Raw genomic sequence first — 21,410 nt, 5'->3', positions numbered from 1 at the left:
GAGGCTCACTTTTAGAGCTGCGTATTCTCTCAGTCTTCCAGGTCCAAGTTTTACTGAAGCTCCTAAGTTCACTTGTAGACTCTCAATTAAAGGCAGCTTAATGTTTTTTTATTAATGTCTGTATTTATTCACTTATTTACATATTTTATTTCATTCAATGTATCAATAAGTACTTAATTTTGACTATTTTCTGATGCAGTTTTTATTTATTTTGACTCCTATTTTGCCAATCACCTTTCCATCTACCTATATTTTAACTACAGATATTTTATTTTATATTATTTTCTTTTATTTCATTTCATCTGGCGTTTCCTAATTTCTTATATTTAGGATAGAATTTACTCCATTTTTTAAATCACTGTGTCTTTTAAAATTCTTCATTTATAACATGATGTGGGGGTTGTTTGTATTGTTTTATTGCACTTTTATTCCTTTTATTTGTAGAGCACTTTGAGTCACATTTCATTTCACAGGAAAAGGGCTAAATAAATAAAATGTGATTGATTGATTGATTGATTGATTGATTGATTGACAATATAAAGGTGTCAATGCACCAAAGAAAACACAGTCATGAACAAAATGGAGACATCTGACGCTTTATGGTGTCACTTTAGGTATGAAAAGACATTTTATAGGCCATAAAATTAAGTGAACAGCAAATGAATCAGCCATGAAAACTACTATTAGGTGTAGCCCTAGAGAGAATGTAAAATTCAGTTTCACTGTCTGCCATTAAATTTGATTCTATTCTGGCTTTTGACAATCGATCCAATAATCTGACATTTTTAAAGTAAAAAAAATCAATTAAAGATGAAAATTAACAGAGTAACTAACAATCAAAATACTTGCTCCCATTGTTAAGATGACACTCTTCTTGCTGAAATTGTGTTTTGTCTCTTGAATCTTTGAGAAACCTTTAAGATTGCATGATAGTACAAATCTTGAACTGCAGAGCCAACAAGCGGTCTTAAAATGTTCTAAGCCTATTCTCACTTTGCAAATCTATTCTATAGTGCAGAATGGTCGGACTGCACCTCAGTATAAAGTAAAGTTCTGGCTTATTTGTATTTGTCTTTGCACCAAACACAGTTGTCTTGGGTGGGGCTGAACGTAAGATGGAGCTTCGGTGTTACTGGTTTGGTTTTGGTGGAACATTTGCATGAAATACAGCCAGTACTGTGATTACAACGGATAATTCACTGCACAAAAAACTAGCAAGGAAGCCTTACTGCTGTACTCATATTTGAATTGGTCTGTCTAGTGGGTTGCTACTTGGACCTTGTTGTTGTTGTTGTTATTTCTCCCTGTAGCAAGGAAAACGCATCTTAATATCATCCTAAATCCACTAAGTCAAACTAAACTTGACCCAACGGGCACAAACTGGTTCGTAAATAAACAGAAAAGTGAGTTCATGAGTTTGTAGCTTTCAACAAACATCCAGTCAGAGGTCAGAAATCAAAAGTCGTGTCGACAGATGAGGAGTCAACACAGAAAATAAACACCCATGAGGAGCCTTTACCACGACCTGCACTGATTAATTATGGGAAAACGAGCAGATAGAAAAAGCTGAGTCATGAGACCAGAGAGCAGAAACCCCTGAGAAACCCTCAAATGCTGATTCATTCATTGATACAGGGAGTCACACTCAGGTTCCTCATGGAGATCACCTGTGTTCACCTGTCAGCCAGGAGCTTCTCTGAGGGAAAACTCAGCTGAATATGAGCCTTCATCTACTTACAAAATCCATCAAATTATATTTATATCAGCAGCAGTCACTAACAGCAGCAACAACTGAGACTGGCCATTTTATTGTCGGTTTAAATGTGGTGCAAAATAACTCCAGTTGACAAATCGATGACCTAGAACACAGGAGATAGCAGCTAGTTGGTTTTGGAACTTTGGTATTTAATTTAATTAGGACTTTGGTGTCAGGTAGTAGTCAGACTTCCTGGTTTCACTCTGAGTTTCAATAGGTGGGTCGTTTCATCTATTGTTACCGGGCTAAAAAACTGAAAGGGGAGAGATTTTATCCAAAAGCCTTTAAAGAGAGACTGAAGCTCTAGAACACAGGAGACAGCCCCATTTCCACACTTGAATTTGTTCTATATGGCTCTTATCCAGGTTGTTTCGTCCTGACTAGATCCTTGCTGGTGTTGTATCTACTCTCAGATGTACGACGCTTTGATAAATGAAATTGTTGAATTGTAGAAACTCTTAATGCTGTGAAACTTTGGTCGATTCCTCCATTTAGAGGATTTTTTTTACTAAACTGTTCAATGAACAACACACTCAGTTTTTCAGTGCAGAAAAACAAGTGAATGTTTGTTTTAATGGTTGAAGTCCAACCTTGTTTAGCAACAAAGAAAATTAAGAGTTTCAATGAGGACATATACATTAAGTAGTAGGAGAAAAAAGGGCATTATTTCATGATAAAAAAATATATATAGCTGAAGGCTGCACAGTGTCATAGTGGTTAGCACTTTTGCCTTGCAGCAAGAAGATCCCCGGTTCAAATCCCGGGGTGGGCCTGGGATCTTTCTGCATGGAGTTTGCATGTTCTCCCTGTGCATGCGTGGGTTTTCTCCGGGTACTCCGGCTTCCTCCCACAGTCCAAAAATATGCTGAGGTTAATTGACTACTCTAAATTGCCCGTAGGTGTGAATGTGAGTGTGATTGTGTGTCTGTATATGTAGCCCTGTGACAGACTGGTGACCTGTCCAGGGTGTCCCCTGTCTTCGCCCGAGTCAGCTGAGATAGGCTCCAGCACCCCCCGCGACCCTAGTGAGAATAAAGCGCTGTATAGAGGATGGATGGATGGATGGATGACTTAGCTGAACTTTTAAACTGTATTTTGAGGCATTAGGTTGACATAAAAATGTTGGTAATGACATAAGCTAAAAATTTTATGGACTTTAAAAGTAAAATTCTGGCTTTATTTGCTTTAAAGCAAAGTTCAAATTGAAGTAACTAATTGGAAATGGCTTTAATTCTGGTCTGGATCTTAAGTCCTACTTTTCATGCTACTTATTTTTTTTTAGATTTTTTCCAACTAATAATCTTTGCGTTTATAATTTCATAAAGAGTGGAAGAACATCTTGGAACCATTAGATTTTTCTGAGTGACCAACATAAACACTTAAATCTTACATCAAATATAATAGAATAGTTGTCAAAATTACTCAGATCAGTGACATTGATGTTAAAAATGCATCAATATTTTAAATCAGTGCATGTTTTTAAAACCCTGCAATCACATATTTTCCAGTTTCAGTACAAACTGTAACAGCTTTGACCATGTACATACTGCTGCAGGGACTTTTCAATTGGGAAACAGTGCTTGATCATATCAATGCACCTGATATTTGACTGTCTGGCTCGTATATCATCGTAGTCTGCAGTGTAAAATACACTGTGAAGAGTATGAGGATTATGGGTCAGAATGGGCAGAAAAACATACTGGCATGCAACCATCGTAATGTTTTTGGCATATTGCGTTTAACACACTATGCATTAGGAGATGCTACAGTACTTACTTTAAGGTGTGGAAATGTGGGTACTAGAATGCAACCTGAACTGCCAAAAATACTTCATTTCACTGTAACAAATGCTTTCCTTCTGTCTCACTAAGTAATTGCAGCATCATGATGGATTTTGATTTAAGTTAGAGTCTGACTCGGTTCAGTCTTACTTTCCAAAGTAAACTATAAATCATCAGAAAATGTAAGAAGTGCAGATTTTTGAAGGCGTACTGCAGCAGCACTGACTACAAGCACCTACAGAGAAGACAAATAGGCAGAAAAGTCAAAACTAGTGTGATTATTGTCCTTGTAGCAACTAAATACTCTCAGACTCAAAAACGATTTATTTGCATTAATATACTACCAGATAAATCAGATTAATGTGCATTTAATGGCAGCTGTACTTGGTCCAACTAGTTAACCTCTCTTATCAAGTCACCTTAATGTCCTTAATGTGTGTTTTTTTTAAACATATGGCCAAAACGGTTCATATTCCCAGCAGAGTGAGGTTTAAATATATTCTTTCCTCCCTTTGTCCTTCCTCCTGCTGATCTAAAAACACAATGTGGGTGGCGAACAGCAGCAGCTTTTGCACCAAAGCTCCAAATTGCAGTGACTCTCCGGAGACCGAGTCACACCCATTACAGGCGATCAAATAAAATCCCCCAACGACTCCAGCAAATCCCTCTCGTCATTATACCCCCAATATTCCGTTTTACATCTGAAATTGCTCACATTCAGGAGATGAAGATGTTGCAGCTGCCGTTTCATTGCAGATTTAAACACTTATCAAAATGACCACTAGAATAAATAAGGAGCCTCAGACTCAGATTATTGATCCCTGAGGGGGAAATTGCTTCTGTTACAGTTGCTGCTATTGAAAGTCTTAGAAATATAAACAGTATAAAATATATATAGATAAACGCAAGTAGAGAAATATGTCCTAAAAATATAAAGTAGGAAAGTGTAAGCTTACACTTATAGTTTAGCACAATTTTTATACTTATGTTTATATAGATTTTGTGCTATTTTTATTTCTAAGACTTTGAATAGAAACAGCACAAAAATATATATAGATAAACACAAGGAGTAAAACATATACTAAAATATAAATATAAGAATAATATGTCCTAAAAATGTAAATAAGTAGAAAAATACTGTATGTACTAAGAAAATAAACATTAGTAGAAAAATATAAGCGTAAAGTTTGATTTTTAGGACACATTTTCTACTTATTTTGTGCTGTTTCTATTTCTAAGGTTTGGAATAGGAACAGCAAAAAATATACAGTATTAGTATTATACAGTATTAAATCAAAAAACAATCACACAAAAACAAAAAAGTGTTAATCTTCAGTATTAATCTACAATGTAGAAAATAATACAAATAAATAAAAACCACTTAATAAGAAGGTGTGTCTGAACCTTTGACTGGTGGTGTATATTCATACACATAAGTTGAAAAATATGTCCTAAAAATTAATATAAGAAAAGAAGTATAAGCTTAAATATATATATTTAGGACATCTTTTTCTACTTATGTTTATCTATGTATATATTTTTTATTTTTCTAAGATTTTGAATAGAAACAGCAAAAAAATAAAACAAATTTAAGTAGAAAAGTTTAAGCTTAAATTTAAAATGTGTATTTTTTTCAAGAAAATAAATTGTGAGTGTACAGTGTCATAAATGGTGTGTTATTGTAGATCATTGTGTATTAAGAAGACAAAAAAAGTTAACTCTTTGCACTAAAACATAATGAATCCAGGCTGACTACTGACTCAGTGTCTGACACAAGGGAGAATTATTGGGTCTCTTTAATCTAAATTAGCAAATAAAAAATAGCTTTCAGCTTTAAGAAAACAGTACAGGTAGCTTACTTTCAGCACTCAACATAAACTGACCAAAGAAGGATTAAATAAATGGGAAATAGTGCATAATAGAGAGTATGAAAGCAGGTGATTGCACTATGATGAGGTCTGCAGTCTTTTCCAGCTGGATTATGTTCAGCATCAAATTCTGCAGCTCTACGCCTCTTGACACATCACCATCATGCCCATGCTTCATCTACATTCCCTTTTTTGTTGTTTACGTTGCTGCAGCATGAGAGCACCTTGGCACCGCAGCCATCTCCTGTAAGTAGATTTTCCCGTGTTCAATATGTCTTTGCTATACATGTGCGTGAGGACAAAGCGATCACATGCGGCTGAGCGAGGAGTGGGAGGAAGAGGAGGACGTCTGCCAGCTCTGACACAGCACTCTTCGTCGGTGGAGGAGTCGGGGAATTCATTAGGATCATGAGCCGCTGTAGCTCTGCATTAGAGGACTCGGTTTCAGCCAGCTCTTTATGCTCCGTAACCACCAAGACGTGACATTTCAGCGTGGACTTGTTTAGGAGGGAGTCTGTGTGTTTACATGCATGCATGTGTGTGTGTGTGTGTGTGTGTGTGTGTGTGTGTGTGTGTGTGTGTGTGTGTGTGTGTGTGTGTGTGTGTTTGTGTTTGTGTGATTTATGGAGGCCTGGCGGCTACAGCCACTGCGTCACGCTCTGAACCCAGACGAGAGTTCAGAGCTCCGGTTCAGTGATGCTTCCAAGGTCAGCGGACGGATCGAGTGTGTGTGGATCTAAATGCATGATGAACGTCCTTCCTCGGTTCACCTTCCTTCTTCTTTCTCCTCATAAAACCCTGCAGAGAGGTGGAAATGCACACCGATGTGCTTCCAGAAACTTCCAGCCGGCTCAGATCAACATTTTGGGTTGAAATGACTTTGATCGTTTACCTCTAAGGCCTTCAGCACAGATCTGCGCCAGAATATTGTTAGCCTAGCTTAGCAAAAACACTACATGCAGGGGAATCAACTAGCCACTCTCCATCCAACGCTGAACACCTACCAACACCTCTGAAACTCATTATTTAATATGGTGAATCTAATTACTTTGACAATTTGAGGATTTCAGGAGGAGTTACGCTGCTTTCCTAAAGACGTCACACCCAACTTGACTATATTTCACTACAACTCAGAAAACCAAGACAGACACCTGTAAAAACACATTTTGCTTTTAGTTTGGCCATTGCTAAAAATATCAGTTTATAACAACACACTACACCATATTTTGCAAGTACAGCCATGGCCATAAGTTTGGACACAAGTACCATGACGCTTGTGAATCTTAGAAAATACCACAAAATTGTCACTTACAATATAAATACCAGTCATAGCCATCAACCAAAATGAAATACAGATATTTCCAGTGCATAAATTTGATGTTTGACAGCAAATAGTATATGGAAAACTTTTGTCAGTCAATGACAAAATTTGTGCAACAATTTGCAGTTAATATTCCAATGTCAATATTTGCTGTCAAACATCAAATTTATGCACTGGAAATATCTGTATTTCATTTTGGTTGATGGCTATGACTGGTAAGTGACAATTTTGTAGTATTTTCTAAGATTCACAAGCGTCATGGTACTTGTGTCCAAACTTATGGCCATGGCTGTATGAACATCGTAGCAAATAGAGGTTGGACCTTATTGTGTGTACAACTGATTTAATGAGACATAATTAAGTCAGAAGTGCTAATAACATTATATCAATTGACAACACCAGTAGACAATACCAGCAGAAATTGGATTTCCTACTCTGTAACTCGGGTAAACTTTCCCAATCTTGACTTCTTGATTTCTCAAAAATAGCAGTTAACACAAGTAATAGTACATAAATACATCTTCTTCATTACAGAAAGAACTATTTTTTCCCTTGTCAACATGTCCATATGGTATTTTTTAATTGCTAGAAGACATTTCATGAGAGAAACAAGCATCAACACATGTAATGGTAAGTAATTACAGCTTCCCCACTGTTAAAGGAGATGCTTTTACCTTGCTACCGTGTCCATTTGGTATCCTTTTGTCTGCTAAAACACATTTCGTGAGCAAAATGAGCAATTTATCTTAAAACTGACCAATGACGGTCAAAAGCTTCAACAGATTCCGACTTTCAGGGATTTTTTCCTAACAGATCTTAGGAATTAATCCTGTCAACTTGCATTGTTGGACTTCTGTATTGTTTTTCTTCTTCAGAATTGAATTCCAGGTATTATTTCTAAATATTCTATACAGCAGAATAGATTGATACAGCAGCTACAATCACAGTCAAGAACTCATATCTGACACTGAACAAAAAATTATTCAAAGATGTACTAAAACTGCAAAAGACTTAGAAGAGCTACATCTGAGCCATTCTAACGTAGGAAGGGATGAATTTCATGGAAAAAAAAGCTTCTAGTTACATAACTTTGATATGCAGAGATTATTTTTAAGGTGTTAAATCAACAACCAAAGAAAGATTTGAAGTAATTCAATGTCTTCACATCTAAAACATTACATAACTGGACTTTTCACACAATTCTCATTCTTCTGTTTCTTCAGTAATGTGAACCATGTCTGCTGATGAGCAAACAAAGCAAATCTGCAGACAGCAATGTTTTATTTTTCCACAGCTGCATTCAAAACTGATGCAATTTGGAAGTTTGACTTCCCATTTCAGAAGTCCACTGAATCCAGTGTCATGACCACTAACCAGCTGAATCCATCCATGTATTAGTAGAGATATAAAGCACTATATTTGCTTCTATCAGTCATAACTGTCACTGTCTACACTGCTGCAACATGTAGTCACATTTCTGAGGAGGTGCAGCTCCACATTACCAACAAGATCCAACAAGAATCTGTAGATTCAATACAGAAGTCTAAATGAATCTTATTGATGCAAGTAAATGGTTTGGCAGACATTACTTTGGAGTAAGGACCTGTAAAGTAGTACCTCCTCTAAGAACGGTGAGGTCGTGTCTTAACTACTTGTTAAAGTCTTCTAACAAAACAGGATTTTGACAAGACGGAAAGTCTTGTTTTGTTGCGAGACTTTAACAAGTAGAAAATCGTGTTTGTTGTGAGACTTGAACAAGTAGAAAGTCTTGCATCAAAGTCTCATGAGACTTTGAAGTTCAAGTCTTGCAACCAAACAAGACTTGCTACTTGTTAAAGTCTTGCAGCAAAACAAGAACAACACTCCTGAATGTCAAAACATGAAAATACAATGTCCAGTGTACCATCAACTGCCACTTTCACAAACATATACTGTAACTATTGCATTTAATCATACAAATGTCTTGTTTCTTAATCACAAAAATATACTACAACTAAAATTAGCATAAAGACTTTGTTAGCATCCTCTTGCTTTTCTAGTTCAGTCCTACATTTGCAGTCAAAGTCTACATCAGTAATTAAAATCATTATCAGTTTTGCAGATGTGGTTTATCTTTTGCGTTGTTGCATTAAACAAGCTCACTGCAGCATTTGAGCAAAATAAGAACGCAAGTATTCAAGTGAAATCTAAGTTAAATTCAAACTCCAGACAGGTGGATGTGTGACCTTTTGATTTCAAGATCTTGGTTTAAGTGAAGTAGCCTAGCCGCGCTAGACCCAGCTCTTAAGACACAAGGGTCTAGGGAAGCTAGACAGGGAGGGAGGCGGGCTAAAAGGTTGTCTTTCAAATCACTCTACAGCAATTGGGTAGGTATACAACCAATCAGCGCAACGAATAGGTTGACGTAGTTCCTAGAGCGCCGGCGGATTGTGGCTAAGTCCCATTAACTTCCCAACCAGCAGAGCCAACTGGTATATTAAGGATTTGCCATATCCCGTCGGCATAAGTCCAAATACGTCTTTCTTCTAAATGAAACACTTCAGTGCCGTCCTTTGTTTATCTTTCAAGTTGAATTTTAGCTTCAAATCTTTAAGGGCTGTGGCCAAAGCCGAGTCGAAAGATAACTGTTTATTGTGCGCCGGTTGTTTCTGTCAGAATCGTCGTCGTCCTCACTTAGTTACGCCCGCCTTCTGACTCTACACTTCATGGTGATTGGTCCGGCCAGTTTTAGGAGCATCCAACCTCGAGCCTTATGGAGGGTAACTAGACCCACCCTGGCAGAGAATTAAATTTGTTGCCGTGGGTTGTCTAGCGCAGCTAGGCTATAAGTGAAGCTGTTCATGTTTGTAAAATAAAATACTCAAAAAAAAGGACGCTGTGGAGTGACTGAATTAGCAAAACTTCATTTAATCAGCAAGAAGCTTCAATATACAACTGCAAACATCTCAACCTAACTGAAAGCTGGGAATCAATTTATCGGAGCTCAATGTGCAGAATGAACCTGATGAACCTGAACAGGAATCCATCCATCCATTCTCTATACACCGCTTTATCCTCACTCGGGTCGCGGGGGCGCTGGAGCCTATCTCAGCTGACTCAGGCTGGACAGGTCGCCAGTCTGTCGCAGGGCTACATACACAGACGAACAATCACACTCACATTCACACCTACGGGCAATTTAGAGTACTCAATTAACCTCAGCATATTTTTGGACTGTGGGAGGAAGCCGGAGTGCCCGGAGAAAACCCACGCATGCACAGGGAGAACATGCAAACTCCATGCAGAAAGATCCCAGGCCCAAACCGAGATTCGAACTGGGGATCTTCTTGCTGCAAGGCGAAAGTGCTAACCACTACACCCCTGAACAGGAATGAGCAAGTAAAAATACACTAAACGACAGAACGAATGAGTAAATGCACGGTTGACAAATGTGTAAAACCTTTTTCATGTGTCTATAGTCAGAGAAATCCTGCAGTGTTTTACAAGATTATTAAGCTAAGGAATAAAATTAAGGCTGGGAAATTTAAGAAACCTTTTTAATGTGTCTATAGTCAAAGCAAATCCTGTAATATTTAATGAAATTATTGGATTTTCAGGATTTTGACCCAAACCCTAACACTTGATTGTTGTTAATTTATAAAGGTATATATTTAAGTTTATTAGCCTATAACACTCACCGTGACAAATAGTTTTTCACTATTTAATGATTAGAATTACATAAATAACATATAGTCCACTTCCAAATAAGTAAATGAAAGAATGAAATGATTTCTGGTCGGGGTCGACACGAACTTGCCAACAAGGAGAGCAAAGACAAGAAAACCTCCAAAACACGATGATATCCAGCAGTACGACTACCACTCAGAAATGTGTTCACCTCTTGAAAGTCAAACACAGAATATTCCTCCTGTTTAATCACCGCTCGAGCTCCGTCGCTGGCGTTAATTTAAGCAGTTGTAAACGAACATCTAACATCGTTCGGCCTTATTTTCCTACCCTCAGATCGATGCTCAAACAGGCACCGATGGAGGAGGCAGGGCGAAGCTCGGCTCGCTGCCCATCCCCCCTCCGTCATCCCGGCTGCTACATCCACTGCTGCAGAAAGAGCCAGCGATGATGATGATGATGGTGGTGGTGGTGAGGCCTTCCTCCCTCCTTCCCTCCCCCCTCCACCTCCACCAATCCCAACCCGGCTTCACCTCTAGGATGCAGGTGCTGCATCTTCACCCGTGTTTACCCTGATGTGGAAAAAGGCCGCACAGAGAGCCTTGTTTCTCTTTTAGCCTTTACAAACAGGGTTATGTAATTGGCAGGACTAAATAATGAAAGAATGCACAGCACAGGAGGCTTATTGGCATGTGGAGCTGCATTGTGTAATGGAGTAGGTGTGCAGATGATATCATCTCTGGCACAAAATTTTGCAGAATTTGTGGCCTTGAATCAAAAAATCTTGATTGTCCATGAAAAAAATCTAAAAAAAAAAAAAAACTCATCTGAACCACCCCGAGGGCAAATATTAAAAAAACAGAAAGGCTGCAAATTATCAGGAGGATCTCATCATGTCCACATGATTATATAATGTCATTATTTTACACATCTGCACCATTAAAGTCAACGATTCCAAGCAAAGTGAGTAAAAAATCAACACACTGGAGCACTGCAGGGAATGTCATTTGACTGCTACATATGTCGATTTGTATAAAATAATGATCAAAATATAGATTGTATTCGCATCTAGCCTTGCTAAACTGAACTACAGACCTTGTATTAATATTTTATTGTACTCCTGTCTTAATGGATTTCTAATATTTGCTCCACATGGGAGGTTTCATATCAAGAAAAAGCATAAATCTGTTCATCTTCTGGGGAAATATTGTAATTCTGCACAAATAAGGAGGTCTATGTGTCAATTTGATGGATTATTGATGCCAAATATGATTCCTAGTCTGATGCATTTTAAAGATATTTAAAGATTCAAACCACAGAGCCACTACTGAGCACCATATGCAAATGTGGAATCAATAAGCTGGACACCAAATGAAGCAAATCCTGCACCAGGGGCAGGGCAGCTTATTAAAATCGCACAGTTCAAAGGATGATTTTGCAGATTTGGACACCTGGATTAAACACGGACGCATCTCAGTGGGTTTTCAGGCCCTTCTGAAGCCATCACGACCACTAACACCTGCACCCAGCTGACCCTGCTGAGGAGCATCCGTGTCCAGGCCTGCATCAGCACCGAGGAAACAAACGAACCTAAATGACAAATGATGCGGGATCTCACATCTGGTCGCTGCCGCACTAAAAGGGCACCGAGAGGCTCAGAGGACATCCGCAGCTCGTAAACACATAATGCGGATAATTCTTGCGGGCTTTTTTCCAGTCAACTTTCACGACTTGGATACAAATCCGCCATTAAATAACGGAACAAACGGCGGCTCTGGACGGGAAAGGGTGTTTTACGCAACCGATCTGTGCTCCATCAGAGGGGTGAGGCTCTGCTGAAACCAGGGAATCCCACCTAACAGAGGCTGTTTATCTCCATTTTAGAATCAATAGGCTGCTGGAGTCAGAGTCCAGCATCTTGGAGCGCACATCATGAGGCAGCGTACATTATTCCTGGAATAAAAGCGCTGATTTGGGACCTAAAAGGGCGGAGAAGGGCCGCATTTGCCTCCAGGAAGGTGATGCGTAAAATTCTCCATCTGTGCGCTAAATAATCTCCGGTTAAAACGCTGATTTGCAATTGCGCAAACGCACCGCAGCAGCCTGGAGAGACACACAGCCTCTGCAGGACATTTCCCTTCTCCCTGCACGGTTTACAATGGAGCTGTAACAGCACCACCTTCATCTTCATCATCATCATCCTCACCCAGATGCACTAGCAGCCATCCGCATCCTGCACTGGAAACACACACACACACACACACACACACCGATTCTCCCTCAGACGCACAAACAGTCGCATCTCTGTGTGCAAATAACGCAGCGTCTCCGGAGCTAATTAATGAATGAGAAGTCTTACTTTCTCCGACCACCGCCTTTAATCCGATAGGAGCCATGATGCTGCTGGGTTGTGGACCGACTGATCTCCTCTGCTGCCTCCCTCCTCTGATCGGCTCAGCGCTGCGGAGGAGCTTCCACCGACAAACGTCACCGCGTATCCTTCCGCATCATCCGGATGGAGGCTGTTTGGCTGCTGAGGTACTAATTAGCATCTACCTCTGGATACACGTTAAGTTCGTAATTAACCCATTTATTGTTTAAATATGCCTTATGAAAAAGGTTTTACTGTCTGCAGGTCGTGTTATGTGTATATACTGTGAAAAAAAACCCTTTTAAAATAGTTTTTAACTGTAGTTTATTGGTATTTTCGTTATATCTAGTTCTTAAAAAATGCTTTTATTATTAGCATATTAACTGTAAAAAGTAGCAAGGAGTAAATAAATAATTTAAAAAACATATCTTTTACAGAATTCCACGATTTTCAACTTAATTAACAGGAAATTAACAGGATTGCGCAAGATTGTTGTTTTACTAAATCCCACTATTTTTGTAAACTGAACTTAAATAAGCACAAAATTAAATCTGAAAATTAAATATTATTTTAGAAATATTAGCCAATAGTTGAACGACAATTATGGAAATTATGAAATATAAAATGGTGAATATTTTAACTGGTATTTCACAGATTTATAAAACATAAAAAGGGAATATCTAGTAAAATCACATAAAAATTATAAATATCAGGATTCTACAAATTTGTTCTTTTACAACATTCTATTTTTAAAATGAACTTAAATCAGCAAAAAATATTAAAAACTAAATATTACTTTAGAAATATTTGTCAATATTTGAAAGAAAAATATGTAAAATAGGAAGTAAACATTTTGAAACATTTTTAACAGGTAAGAAAAAGAATTTATTTACATCTTAACTGTAAACATAATAAATAATCAAAAGCCCACCATGGTAAATAATTAAAGAAAAAAAATTGAATTTCTCAAATTTGTCCTTTTACAGAATTCCACTATATCTTTTGACTGAATTTAAATCCACAAAATAAATAAATAAGCATTCAAATCAAATATTATTTTAGAAATATTTGAAAAATGGTAAATATAACATATATATATATATATATGTACATATATAACGTGAATATAAATTTATTTTACAAATTTCTTAAAAAAAGAAGAAAAAAGAAGAAAAAATATCTACGAATATCACAGGAAAAAAAAATTTTTTTAATGTTATCCTTATTGTATATTTTTCTTCACTGCACATTTTTACTTACTTCTCTCTATTTATGATGGAGGGAACTCTACTCTTTCTGCTGTAGCGAACAAAGCTCTTCTCTGGAATTAACCCTCCTATTATCTTTGGGGTCAATTTGACCCCACTCAATGTTTAATGTCTCTAAATAAATGACTGACAATTTTTTTTTGCTTTCTATTTAATGAGTTTTCTTAATTTAACGGGGACAACTCAGTAAACATAAAATTATTGTGACGATACGTTTTCAGTGTTCTGTACACATGTTGTACACATCAGTGTTGTCTGGAGTCAATCTGACCCCAGGCTTTCTGCTGTATGAAACATAGAGGAAATATCAACAGTTTAGTTTTGTTTTGGTTGTTTTGGATGATATTAAGGTCACTATAACATGCAATTTTAGAATCTTCAGAAAACTTCAGGGCCCTAAACTTTTTGAAATTGTGTTTGCATTTTCCTCGGGTCGAATTGACCCGGCACATAATATATTGTCATATTCTTCCATCCATCCATCCTCTATACACCGCTTAATCCTTATGAGGGTCATGGGGCTGGAGTCTATCCCAGCTGACTCGGGCAAAGGCAGGGGACACCCTGGACAGGTCACCAGTCTGTCACAGGGCTACATATACAGACACACAATCACACTCACATTCACACCTACGGCCAAGTTAGAGTAATCAGTTAACCTCAGCATATTTTTGGACTGTGGGAGGAAGCCAGAGAAAACCCACGCATGCACAGGGAGAACATGTAAACTCCTCAGGAAGACTGGGATGTGAACCGGCGATCTTCTAGCTGCAAGGCAAAAGTGCTACCGACTATGGCACTGTGCAGTCCTGTTACTATTCTTGATAACAGAAATCGTTTTTCATTCCAAATGTTACAGAGAACAAAAATATGTACTTTGAAATAATATAAAGCCAACAAAGCACCAAAGAGATATCTCTTTCTGATTTTATTGTGATCTGAAAATGTCTCCATAGTCGCGTACCAGGTATTCTGGATGTATGAAAGGAGTGAGTGGGAAGTTGTTTTAATGAAAGGGCTATTTAGGTAGTGAACAAAAAGACAAAGTACCTGACATAAACTTGAGAAACAATTTTAATTGTAATTACTGTCTGGAGGTTTAAATTGCTGGAGTCAAACTGACCTCAAGGATAAAAGATGTTCGCAAATTTGAAGGGAAGTATTTCTATTCTATTCCAAATGTGATGATTTGACATTGAACACTGCAGTCAATTTGCAAACTTTCCACAAGGGGGTAGCATCTATCTTAGTGTAGGAAAATGCCAACATCAGGTACAATGGGAACAGTTGACTCACTGTGCAAAACTTCAGCTCATCTGGAGTTTGAGAATAGCATTAAAATGAATTAAATAGTCATTGAAAACCATGTTATTCACTGGTTTGACACTAAACAAGCATCCAACGCAACACTCCAGTAGGTACTGAACTTGTTACTGGTCTGTACCGAGCTCCTGGTTCTGGCCACACCCTTGGCAGGGCCGACTGAACACGTCGGACCAGTGATGACTCCCAGAGGGTGTGTCCTGCCTGGTTGAACCAGAGCAGCCTTCACCTCCTCCTCCTCCTCCTCACCGGCTGGGAGGTTTGTTCCCAGCCTGCCTCAGTCCACCTCCTCCAGGCTTCACAGAAACTCAGCAGCAGCGCAGAGCCCAAAAAACGCCTCTCAGGAGGGTGAAAGTGAAGCAAATTCCCAGCGGGTTTAACTGGAAACTGCTGGAACTACCACCAAAGATTCAAGTTGGACTAACCGGCTGAGGACATTTGCAGGATCTCCTGTAACCATGGGGGACGTGGTTTCCTCTCACCTGGATGAGGGCAGGCGGGAGATGATTACAGGTAAGGAGGCAGAAAGCGCATCTAAACTAGTTTATTCAGCTCTGGGATTCATATTCAACTTTACTGAGCTTTTATTTCCTCCTACAGCAACATTTTTACAACATTTGTGAAGCTATGTTGTTCAAATTGCAATAATATTCTCATTTATATCACTGTTTCACTAAAAGAGCCATCTGATTCCCTGCTGGCTTATTTCTCAGAGATAATAAGTAGGTTCCCCCTGTCAGAGCAGCATGTTTGCATAAGTCCAGGACAGGCTGCTATTTAAGTCTCAGATTGCTGTGAACAGTGCAGGTCTGTGCAGAGGCTGAAACTCCTCCACAAAGCAGTTTCGTGATGCTTTCAAGGACCAAAACAAAGCAGGAAACAGGGCAATGCTGGCTTTCTTTTAACCTCTGTGTTTGCGGTTGGGTCTTCCAGACTTAACGCTTTCCAGAAACTCATTGTTTCAGAGGCACTTCGGCTTCCATGGGATCGTAATTGTGTTCGTGTGCTACCAGACGTTCTCGCGTGACGAAACCAGAGATTATGTGCTTGAGGTCCAGACGCTCGTTTGTCTTGATGCTGATGCTTTGAGTGAACCAAGCACAGAAATACTAAAAAACTAAAAACTGCACCGTTAGAAGCTGCCTTTTGTAGCAGTAGTTTCTGTATTCTAATCAATCAAGTCACTTACAAGAGATAAATGTCAAATCTACATGAGAATTTGTTGTTTAATCTCAGTTTCATGTCATTATAAATGTAATAATAAGACATTACTATTGGCTTTTGTTTGGACAAAACAAATAATGTGAAACCAGGTAGTTTCAGCATGCCTCTGGGAAACTGTGATGATACTTTTCACAGCTTTTCATCCACATGGAATAGACTAATCAAGTTAAAAAATAGTTTCAAATCAGTTATGCTCCATTAAAATACTTGTGCATTGACTTTGCTTGTGTCTGAAGCCATTTTTTGCTAAAGCCAGGGCAAAATAACCCAAGACATACTTACATACATGTCATTAGTTAATTTTCAGCCTTTCGAGCAAATACAAGCCAAAATATTCTCTATTTACTGGCATTCTGGAGCTTTCAGATGCATCCCAGGAGCTTCATTCTGGCTCAGGTAGCATCACGTGGTCCTACGATACATAAATCATTCCATATACACCAAATATCTGTCCATCTGAAGGAGAAAAATAACCCTAAAAAGTAGGAGTTATGCGTTTATTCACTGCATTATAGTGTCAGTTTATGTATTATCAACATTATTAAATTTTAATTGTGTCAATTCATTTTACACCTCTTAGATTTACTTTCCCCTGCTGTCAACCAATTACTCTAAGCTTCTTATTTATGCAATTTTACTTAACTTTCATTCACTTTATCTTCGTTTTATTAGTTCCAGCATAAGTAGTTTTGAAATTATGACTCTGCTAAGTTGAACTGTAAATGCAAATTTATTTATGTAGTGCCAAAATATTGATGTGTTGCCCATGACAATAATGGTATCATAATGCAGCAAAGAAAAATACAACTAAAAATGACAAAAATCAGGAATTATGCATTTATTTACTGCATTGGGGTGCCAGATTGTGTGTGTATAATGACAATTATTCAATTTTAATACTGTTTAATTCAGATAATTAGCTCTCTGGTGTACTTTCCCTCCACCTTTCCCTCCCTCTAAGCTTCTTGTTCAGTGCATTTGACTCAAATTTTGTTTATTTTAGCTTCATTCAACCACAAGTGACTCTGCCAAGTCAAATTATTCATATAAACCCATTTAGGGTGCATTTAGTGATAAAATAACACTATTTAGCCGAAGTAAATCAACACTGTATTGCTATATAATACATAGAATATTGATATTTTGTCCAATTTTGCATCTAACTGTAGTTTATGATACAATAAGTGTATTATCAGAAGTGTTGAAGCCAATCTGATGCACTGCAAGAATGATATCATCACTGTGAAAAGCTGCACACCTAAAACGGTGCAGCGTTTTCTTTTTCCGAGTCTGCTGAGAGAAAGATTTACTCAGTCAGAGAGAAGATAAAGAAGCTTCTGAAGTAAAGCAGGTAGAAACATGTCATGGGGTTAATAGCTAAAGCTGCTATCTGGTTCTCACACGCCTTCCCTTTGTGTCGAGACTCTGCAGATCTTTCTCTGGCTTTTTTACACGTATGCAAGCAGATACGAGCAGACATCATGTCCTTTACAGTAGTTATTTGTAGCAGGAGATAGCATTAGCGTCCTGCTGTGAGTCTGCAGTGGGTGTGTCCTTTCTGTACGTGCGACATTCAGCCAGTGTTTCTGCATCAGGAGTCTTTGTTTGAGTGCGTAACTCCCCAACAAGGTGATTACTCCATCCTCGCTGTCTAAGCATGTTCCCATAAAACCGCCTCCTCCCTCATGAGCCGTAACACAACAGGCGTGCAAAGTGCAGAATGTGCAGCAAACACTTCAACACACATAAAAACGCAAACCACAACTGTGTATATGCAAACAATTTTTTTACTGTTTTTTGGTGTAGAGAGGGAAGATGTTGCAGCTTGTTTGTCTCTGGATTAGTTTTAACTGAAAGAAACAGCAGAGAGTCTTTCTGAATAGCTGAAGCTGCCATTTATCCACTTTTCTAAATAAATACACAGACAAATTAGTGCCTGATCACTTTAGGATTAAGAGTTCTACCTCCTTATTACTTAGAACACCGGACCTTTTTTCTGATTTTATATTGTTTTTTTCACAGAAACGTTCCTCTTATAATGTCTTGTTATTGCACAGCCTTGAGAAAAGTCACTTTTACTGCACATTCTCTATGAGCATTGTGACAAAAACTCTTGAATCTCTAGAATCAATAAATGGAATGCAAAAACATTTATTTTTTCTTTTTTAGATATTTCCCTCAACAGCTACAAAAACCACTGCCAATAAATTAGCTTCGGATACTCATGATCCCCAGAGGATGAAACTGTTCAACGTTACACCGGTTAAATATCAGAATGTTAGCATTTAGCTCAATGCGCTAGAATCTCAAAGTGCAGCATCACAGAGCTTGTAGCATGCACTGACTGTTCTAGTTTTGCTCAAAAATACATATTATTTGAGTTTTAGAAGATGTTATTCACATTATAGACCCCAAGAAAGCCAATTTGACCAACATTGCACCAAAAGAGATTAAAAACTAATATCTAAGCTGTCTCTTAGAGTGATAAATGCTACATTCACAACGCTACACGAGCACATCAACACCAAGTCAGAGGTCACATAAAATCCTCCTATATGAAACTTTGCAACTTTCTGAGAAGATACGCCACCTTTTTCTTCATCTACTTCACAAAAGACTGACTTCAAACTGAATAATTTGTTCTTTTTGCACTGAAAGACTCTTGACTAACACTTTTATGCTGCATTTATTCTAAAAATGGAACTCTTAGCTTCAAGTTGTCCATTACTTTAAGCAGCTTTTGCTTGTAAATGTGGCTTTCAACACACTTTTCAGTTGTTCTAGCCTTAAATTACATTACAATTCATGCTCTACTTTACTAGTTTTAGCTTATTGTTAAATCAGGCAAGAATATTTTAAACAAATGTGTCGCCACAACTGTTAAACACGCCCATTTTGCATTATTTTCTTTCAGCCTTTGAAACTGACGTCATTGGACCACAGTTCAATGTTTTCTGCTGGTTGTCACTGTCGCTCATTTTCAGACAGTGAATCATATATTAGTTGTTACAGGACTTTCATTGTCATCATGGTAACCAAGAAAAGGGAGGAAGAGGCTGTTGCAGAAGCAAGAAATTCACCTTGTAATGTGGTTAATGTTGTGAAAGGGCTTGTTTCAACCTAAATCATGACGTTTTCCGAAACTTAACCAAGTAGTTTTGGTGTCCAGACTTAACCAAAACACTACAGCACAAAAAAACTTGAATACTGAGTGATTGATCGCAAATGGAATCTCATCGGAACCACATCGGAACCCAACCAGAGTATCCTGTATGAAATTCTCATATCTGACTTATATTGCCATCCAGTCCTCATTAAGATTACTTTTCTCATTTTTTATACCACCTAACCTAAACAACCAACAAGAAAGTATGCTGAAAGGGACCCAATGTCTTCAGAATCTACACCAAATGGTTTTGTCCAAGCGTCCATATGTGATGAGTTAAGAGTAAGAATTTGTTGACCTTATTACTTTGAGGAGATAAATAAAGTCAAACTTTTGCATTAGTTCTCCCATGTATGAATTAACGTTTCTGCTCTGGTATCTAGTTACACATATTTTACAGACATATTTTACAAAAAACGGTAAATACTCAGTTCAGAATTAAGTGGAAGAACGAAACAAAGGTTGACAAAATGGTATAAATCTCTAATTGAGCTAATAGCAGGTTAGGGGATCAGAAATGTCAGGTATTTGCAAGACAGCGTGGGGTCTCTGCAGATCTTGTACAACAAAAGAGAAAAGAAAATATCAAAGACGTGACTGGGAGAAGGGAGCAGTCCGGCATGTCTCTACAGGTTGAAACAGAGGAATAAGTGCTTTATGATGTGGTCTCTTTTCCTGCCCAATTCTAATTTCCAAGTGCTGAAAAGTCCATTTCCAGTTTCCCACTTTGCTGACTTTGGCAGAGTGGGACAACCAGTGGAAAGTACCAACACGTTAGGAATGGAGGCCAAATTAACCAGAAATCTGCTGTATCTGGTGGAAATTTACACAAGACAGAGATGGTTTCTATCCAGATTTTTTTAAACTGTTCTAAAGCCAGAAATCAAACAAAACATTCAAATGATGCACTGAAGTCTGGATAAATGCAGCGTTTCAGCTTCACAGAGATCAGAATTCTTTCTGATGAACCCAGAAGGAAAGAGATGCAAAAGAAAATCACAAAAAGCAACTATTTAAAGAACAAATCCAGATCTGCCAGGACATCCAGACCAACGTGTGCAGCTCAACAGTGTGCAATAGTTGCGTTTGTTCCAGCTGATTCAGCAGCTTCACGGTCGTTCAGTCCTCTAACATTCCCTCCCATCTCATCTCACAGTGACCTGGAGTTTTTAATAACGTCCTGCATCTCCTCCACATTCTCTGTCTATCCCGTCCTGTCAGCTCTTTCCTTCCTGCTCTCCCTCTGCAGGCCGGTTTTCTTCCTTCCTGTGTCGTTCCTTCCATAAACAGATCATAGTCGACGGCGTCTGCTGCCGACCAAGCCAAACGCACCGATCAGTGCAGAGACTGGTTCTGTTCCAACGACTAGCATGTGGGAAAAGATCCGGCAGGTTGTTGGGTTATCAATTAGAGGTTGGAGCCAATACTAACATACACAGCGATTCTATGATACTCTAGTCTACAATAAATCATCATGTCTCTCAAAAAGGGCAAAAATCTGTGTCATCATGTGTGTTTATTAGCATTATTAATAATTAATAAACGTGTCAACTCAATTAATTAGCTCACTGATTCCATAAATGACTCAGAGGTCAAACTGATTATGGGAATCAGTTTATAGTCGATTAAAATATTTGGCACCATTTTGTTGCTTAAATATTGAAAG

At 38.2% G+C, this 21,410-nt stretch overlaps 2 protein-coding genes across 3 annotated transcripts in view; one reads left to right on the top strand and one right to left on the bottom strand.

Annotated features, from left to right (window-relative positions):
• The window catches only part of stxbp1a (syntaxin binding protein 1a), a 45,299-nt gene extending 32,409 nt beyond the window's left edge, over positions 1–12,890 (bottom strand). For both annotated transcript variants that reach the window (XM_022191015.2, XM_022191016.2), the window contains exon 1: positions 12,752–12,890. In XM_022191015.2, coding sequence (XP_022046707.1) covers positions 12,752–12,788 — 37 coding nt within the window. In that variant the 5' untranslated portion in view covers positions 12,789–12,890. The remainder of the gene's footprint in view (positions 1–12,751) is intronic.
• Positions 12,891–14,203: 1,313 nt separating this feature from the next.
• niban2a (niban apoptosis regulator 2a) overlaps positions 14,204–21,410 on the top strand; it is a 44,899-nt gene continuing 37,692 nt past the window's right edge. Inside the window, exon 1 of the mRNA XM_022191018.2 lies at positions 14,204–15,867. Coding sequence (XP_022046710.2) covers positions 15,813–15,867 — 55 coding nt within the window. The 5' untranslated portion in view covers positions 14,204–15,812. The remainder of the gene's footprint in view (positions 15,868–21,410) is intronic.

This window comes from Acanthochromis polyacanthus, chromosome 18 (assembly GCF_021347895.1).
Source record: "Acanthochromis polyacanthus isolate Apoly-LR-REF ecotype Palm Island chromosome 18, KAUST_Apoly_ChrSc, whole genome shotgun sequence".
NCBI classification, from domain to species: domain Eukaryota; kingdom Metazoa; phylum Chordata; class Actinopteri; family Pomacentridae; genus Acanthochromis; species Acanthochromis polyacanthus.
This window is presented reverse-complemented; position numbering and strand designations above follow the sequence as displayed.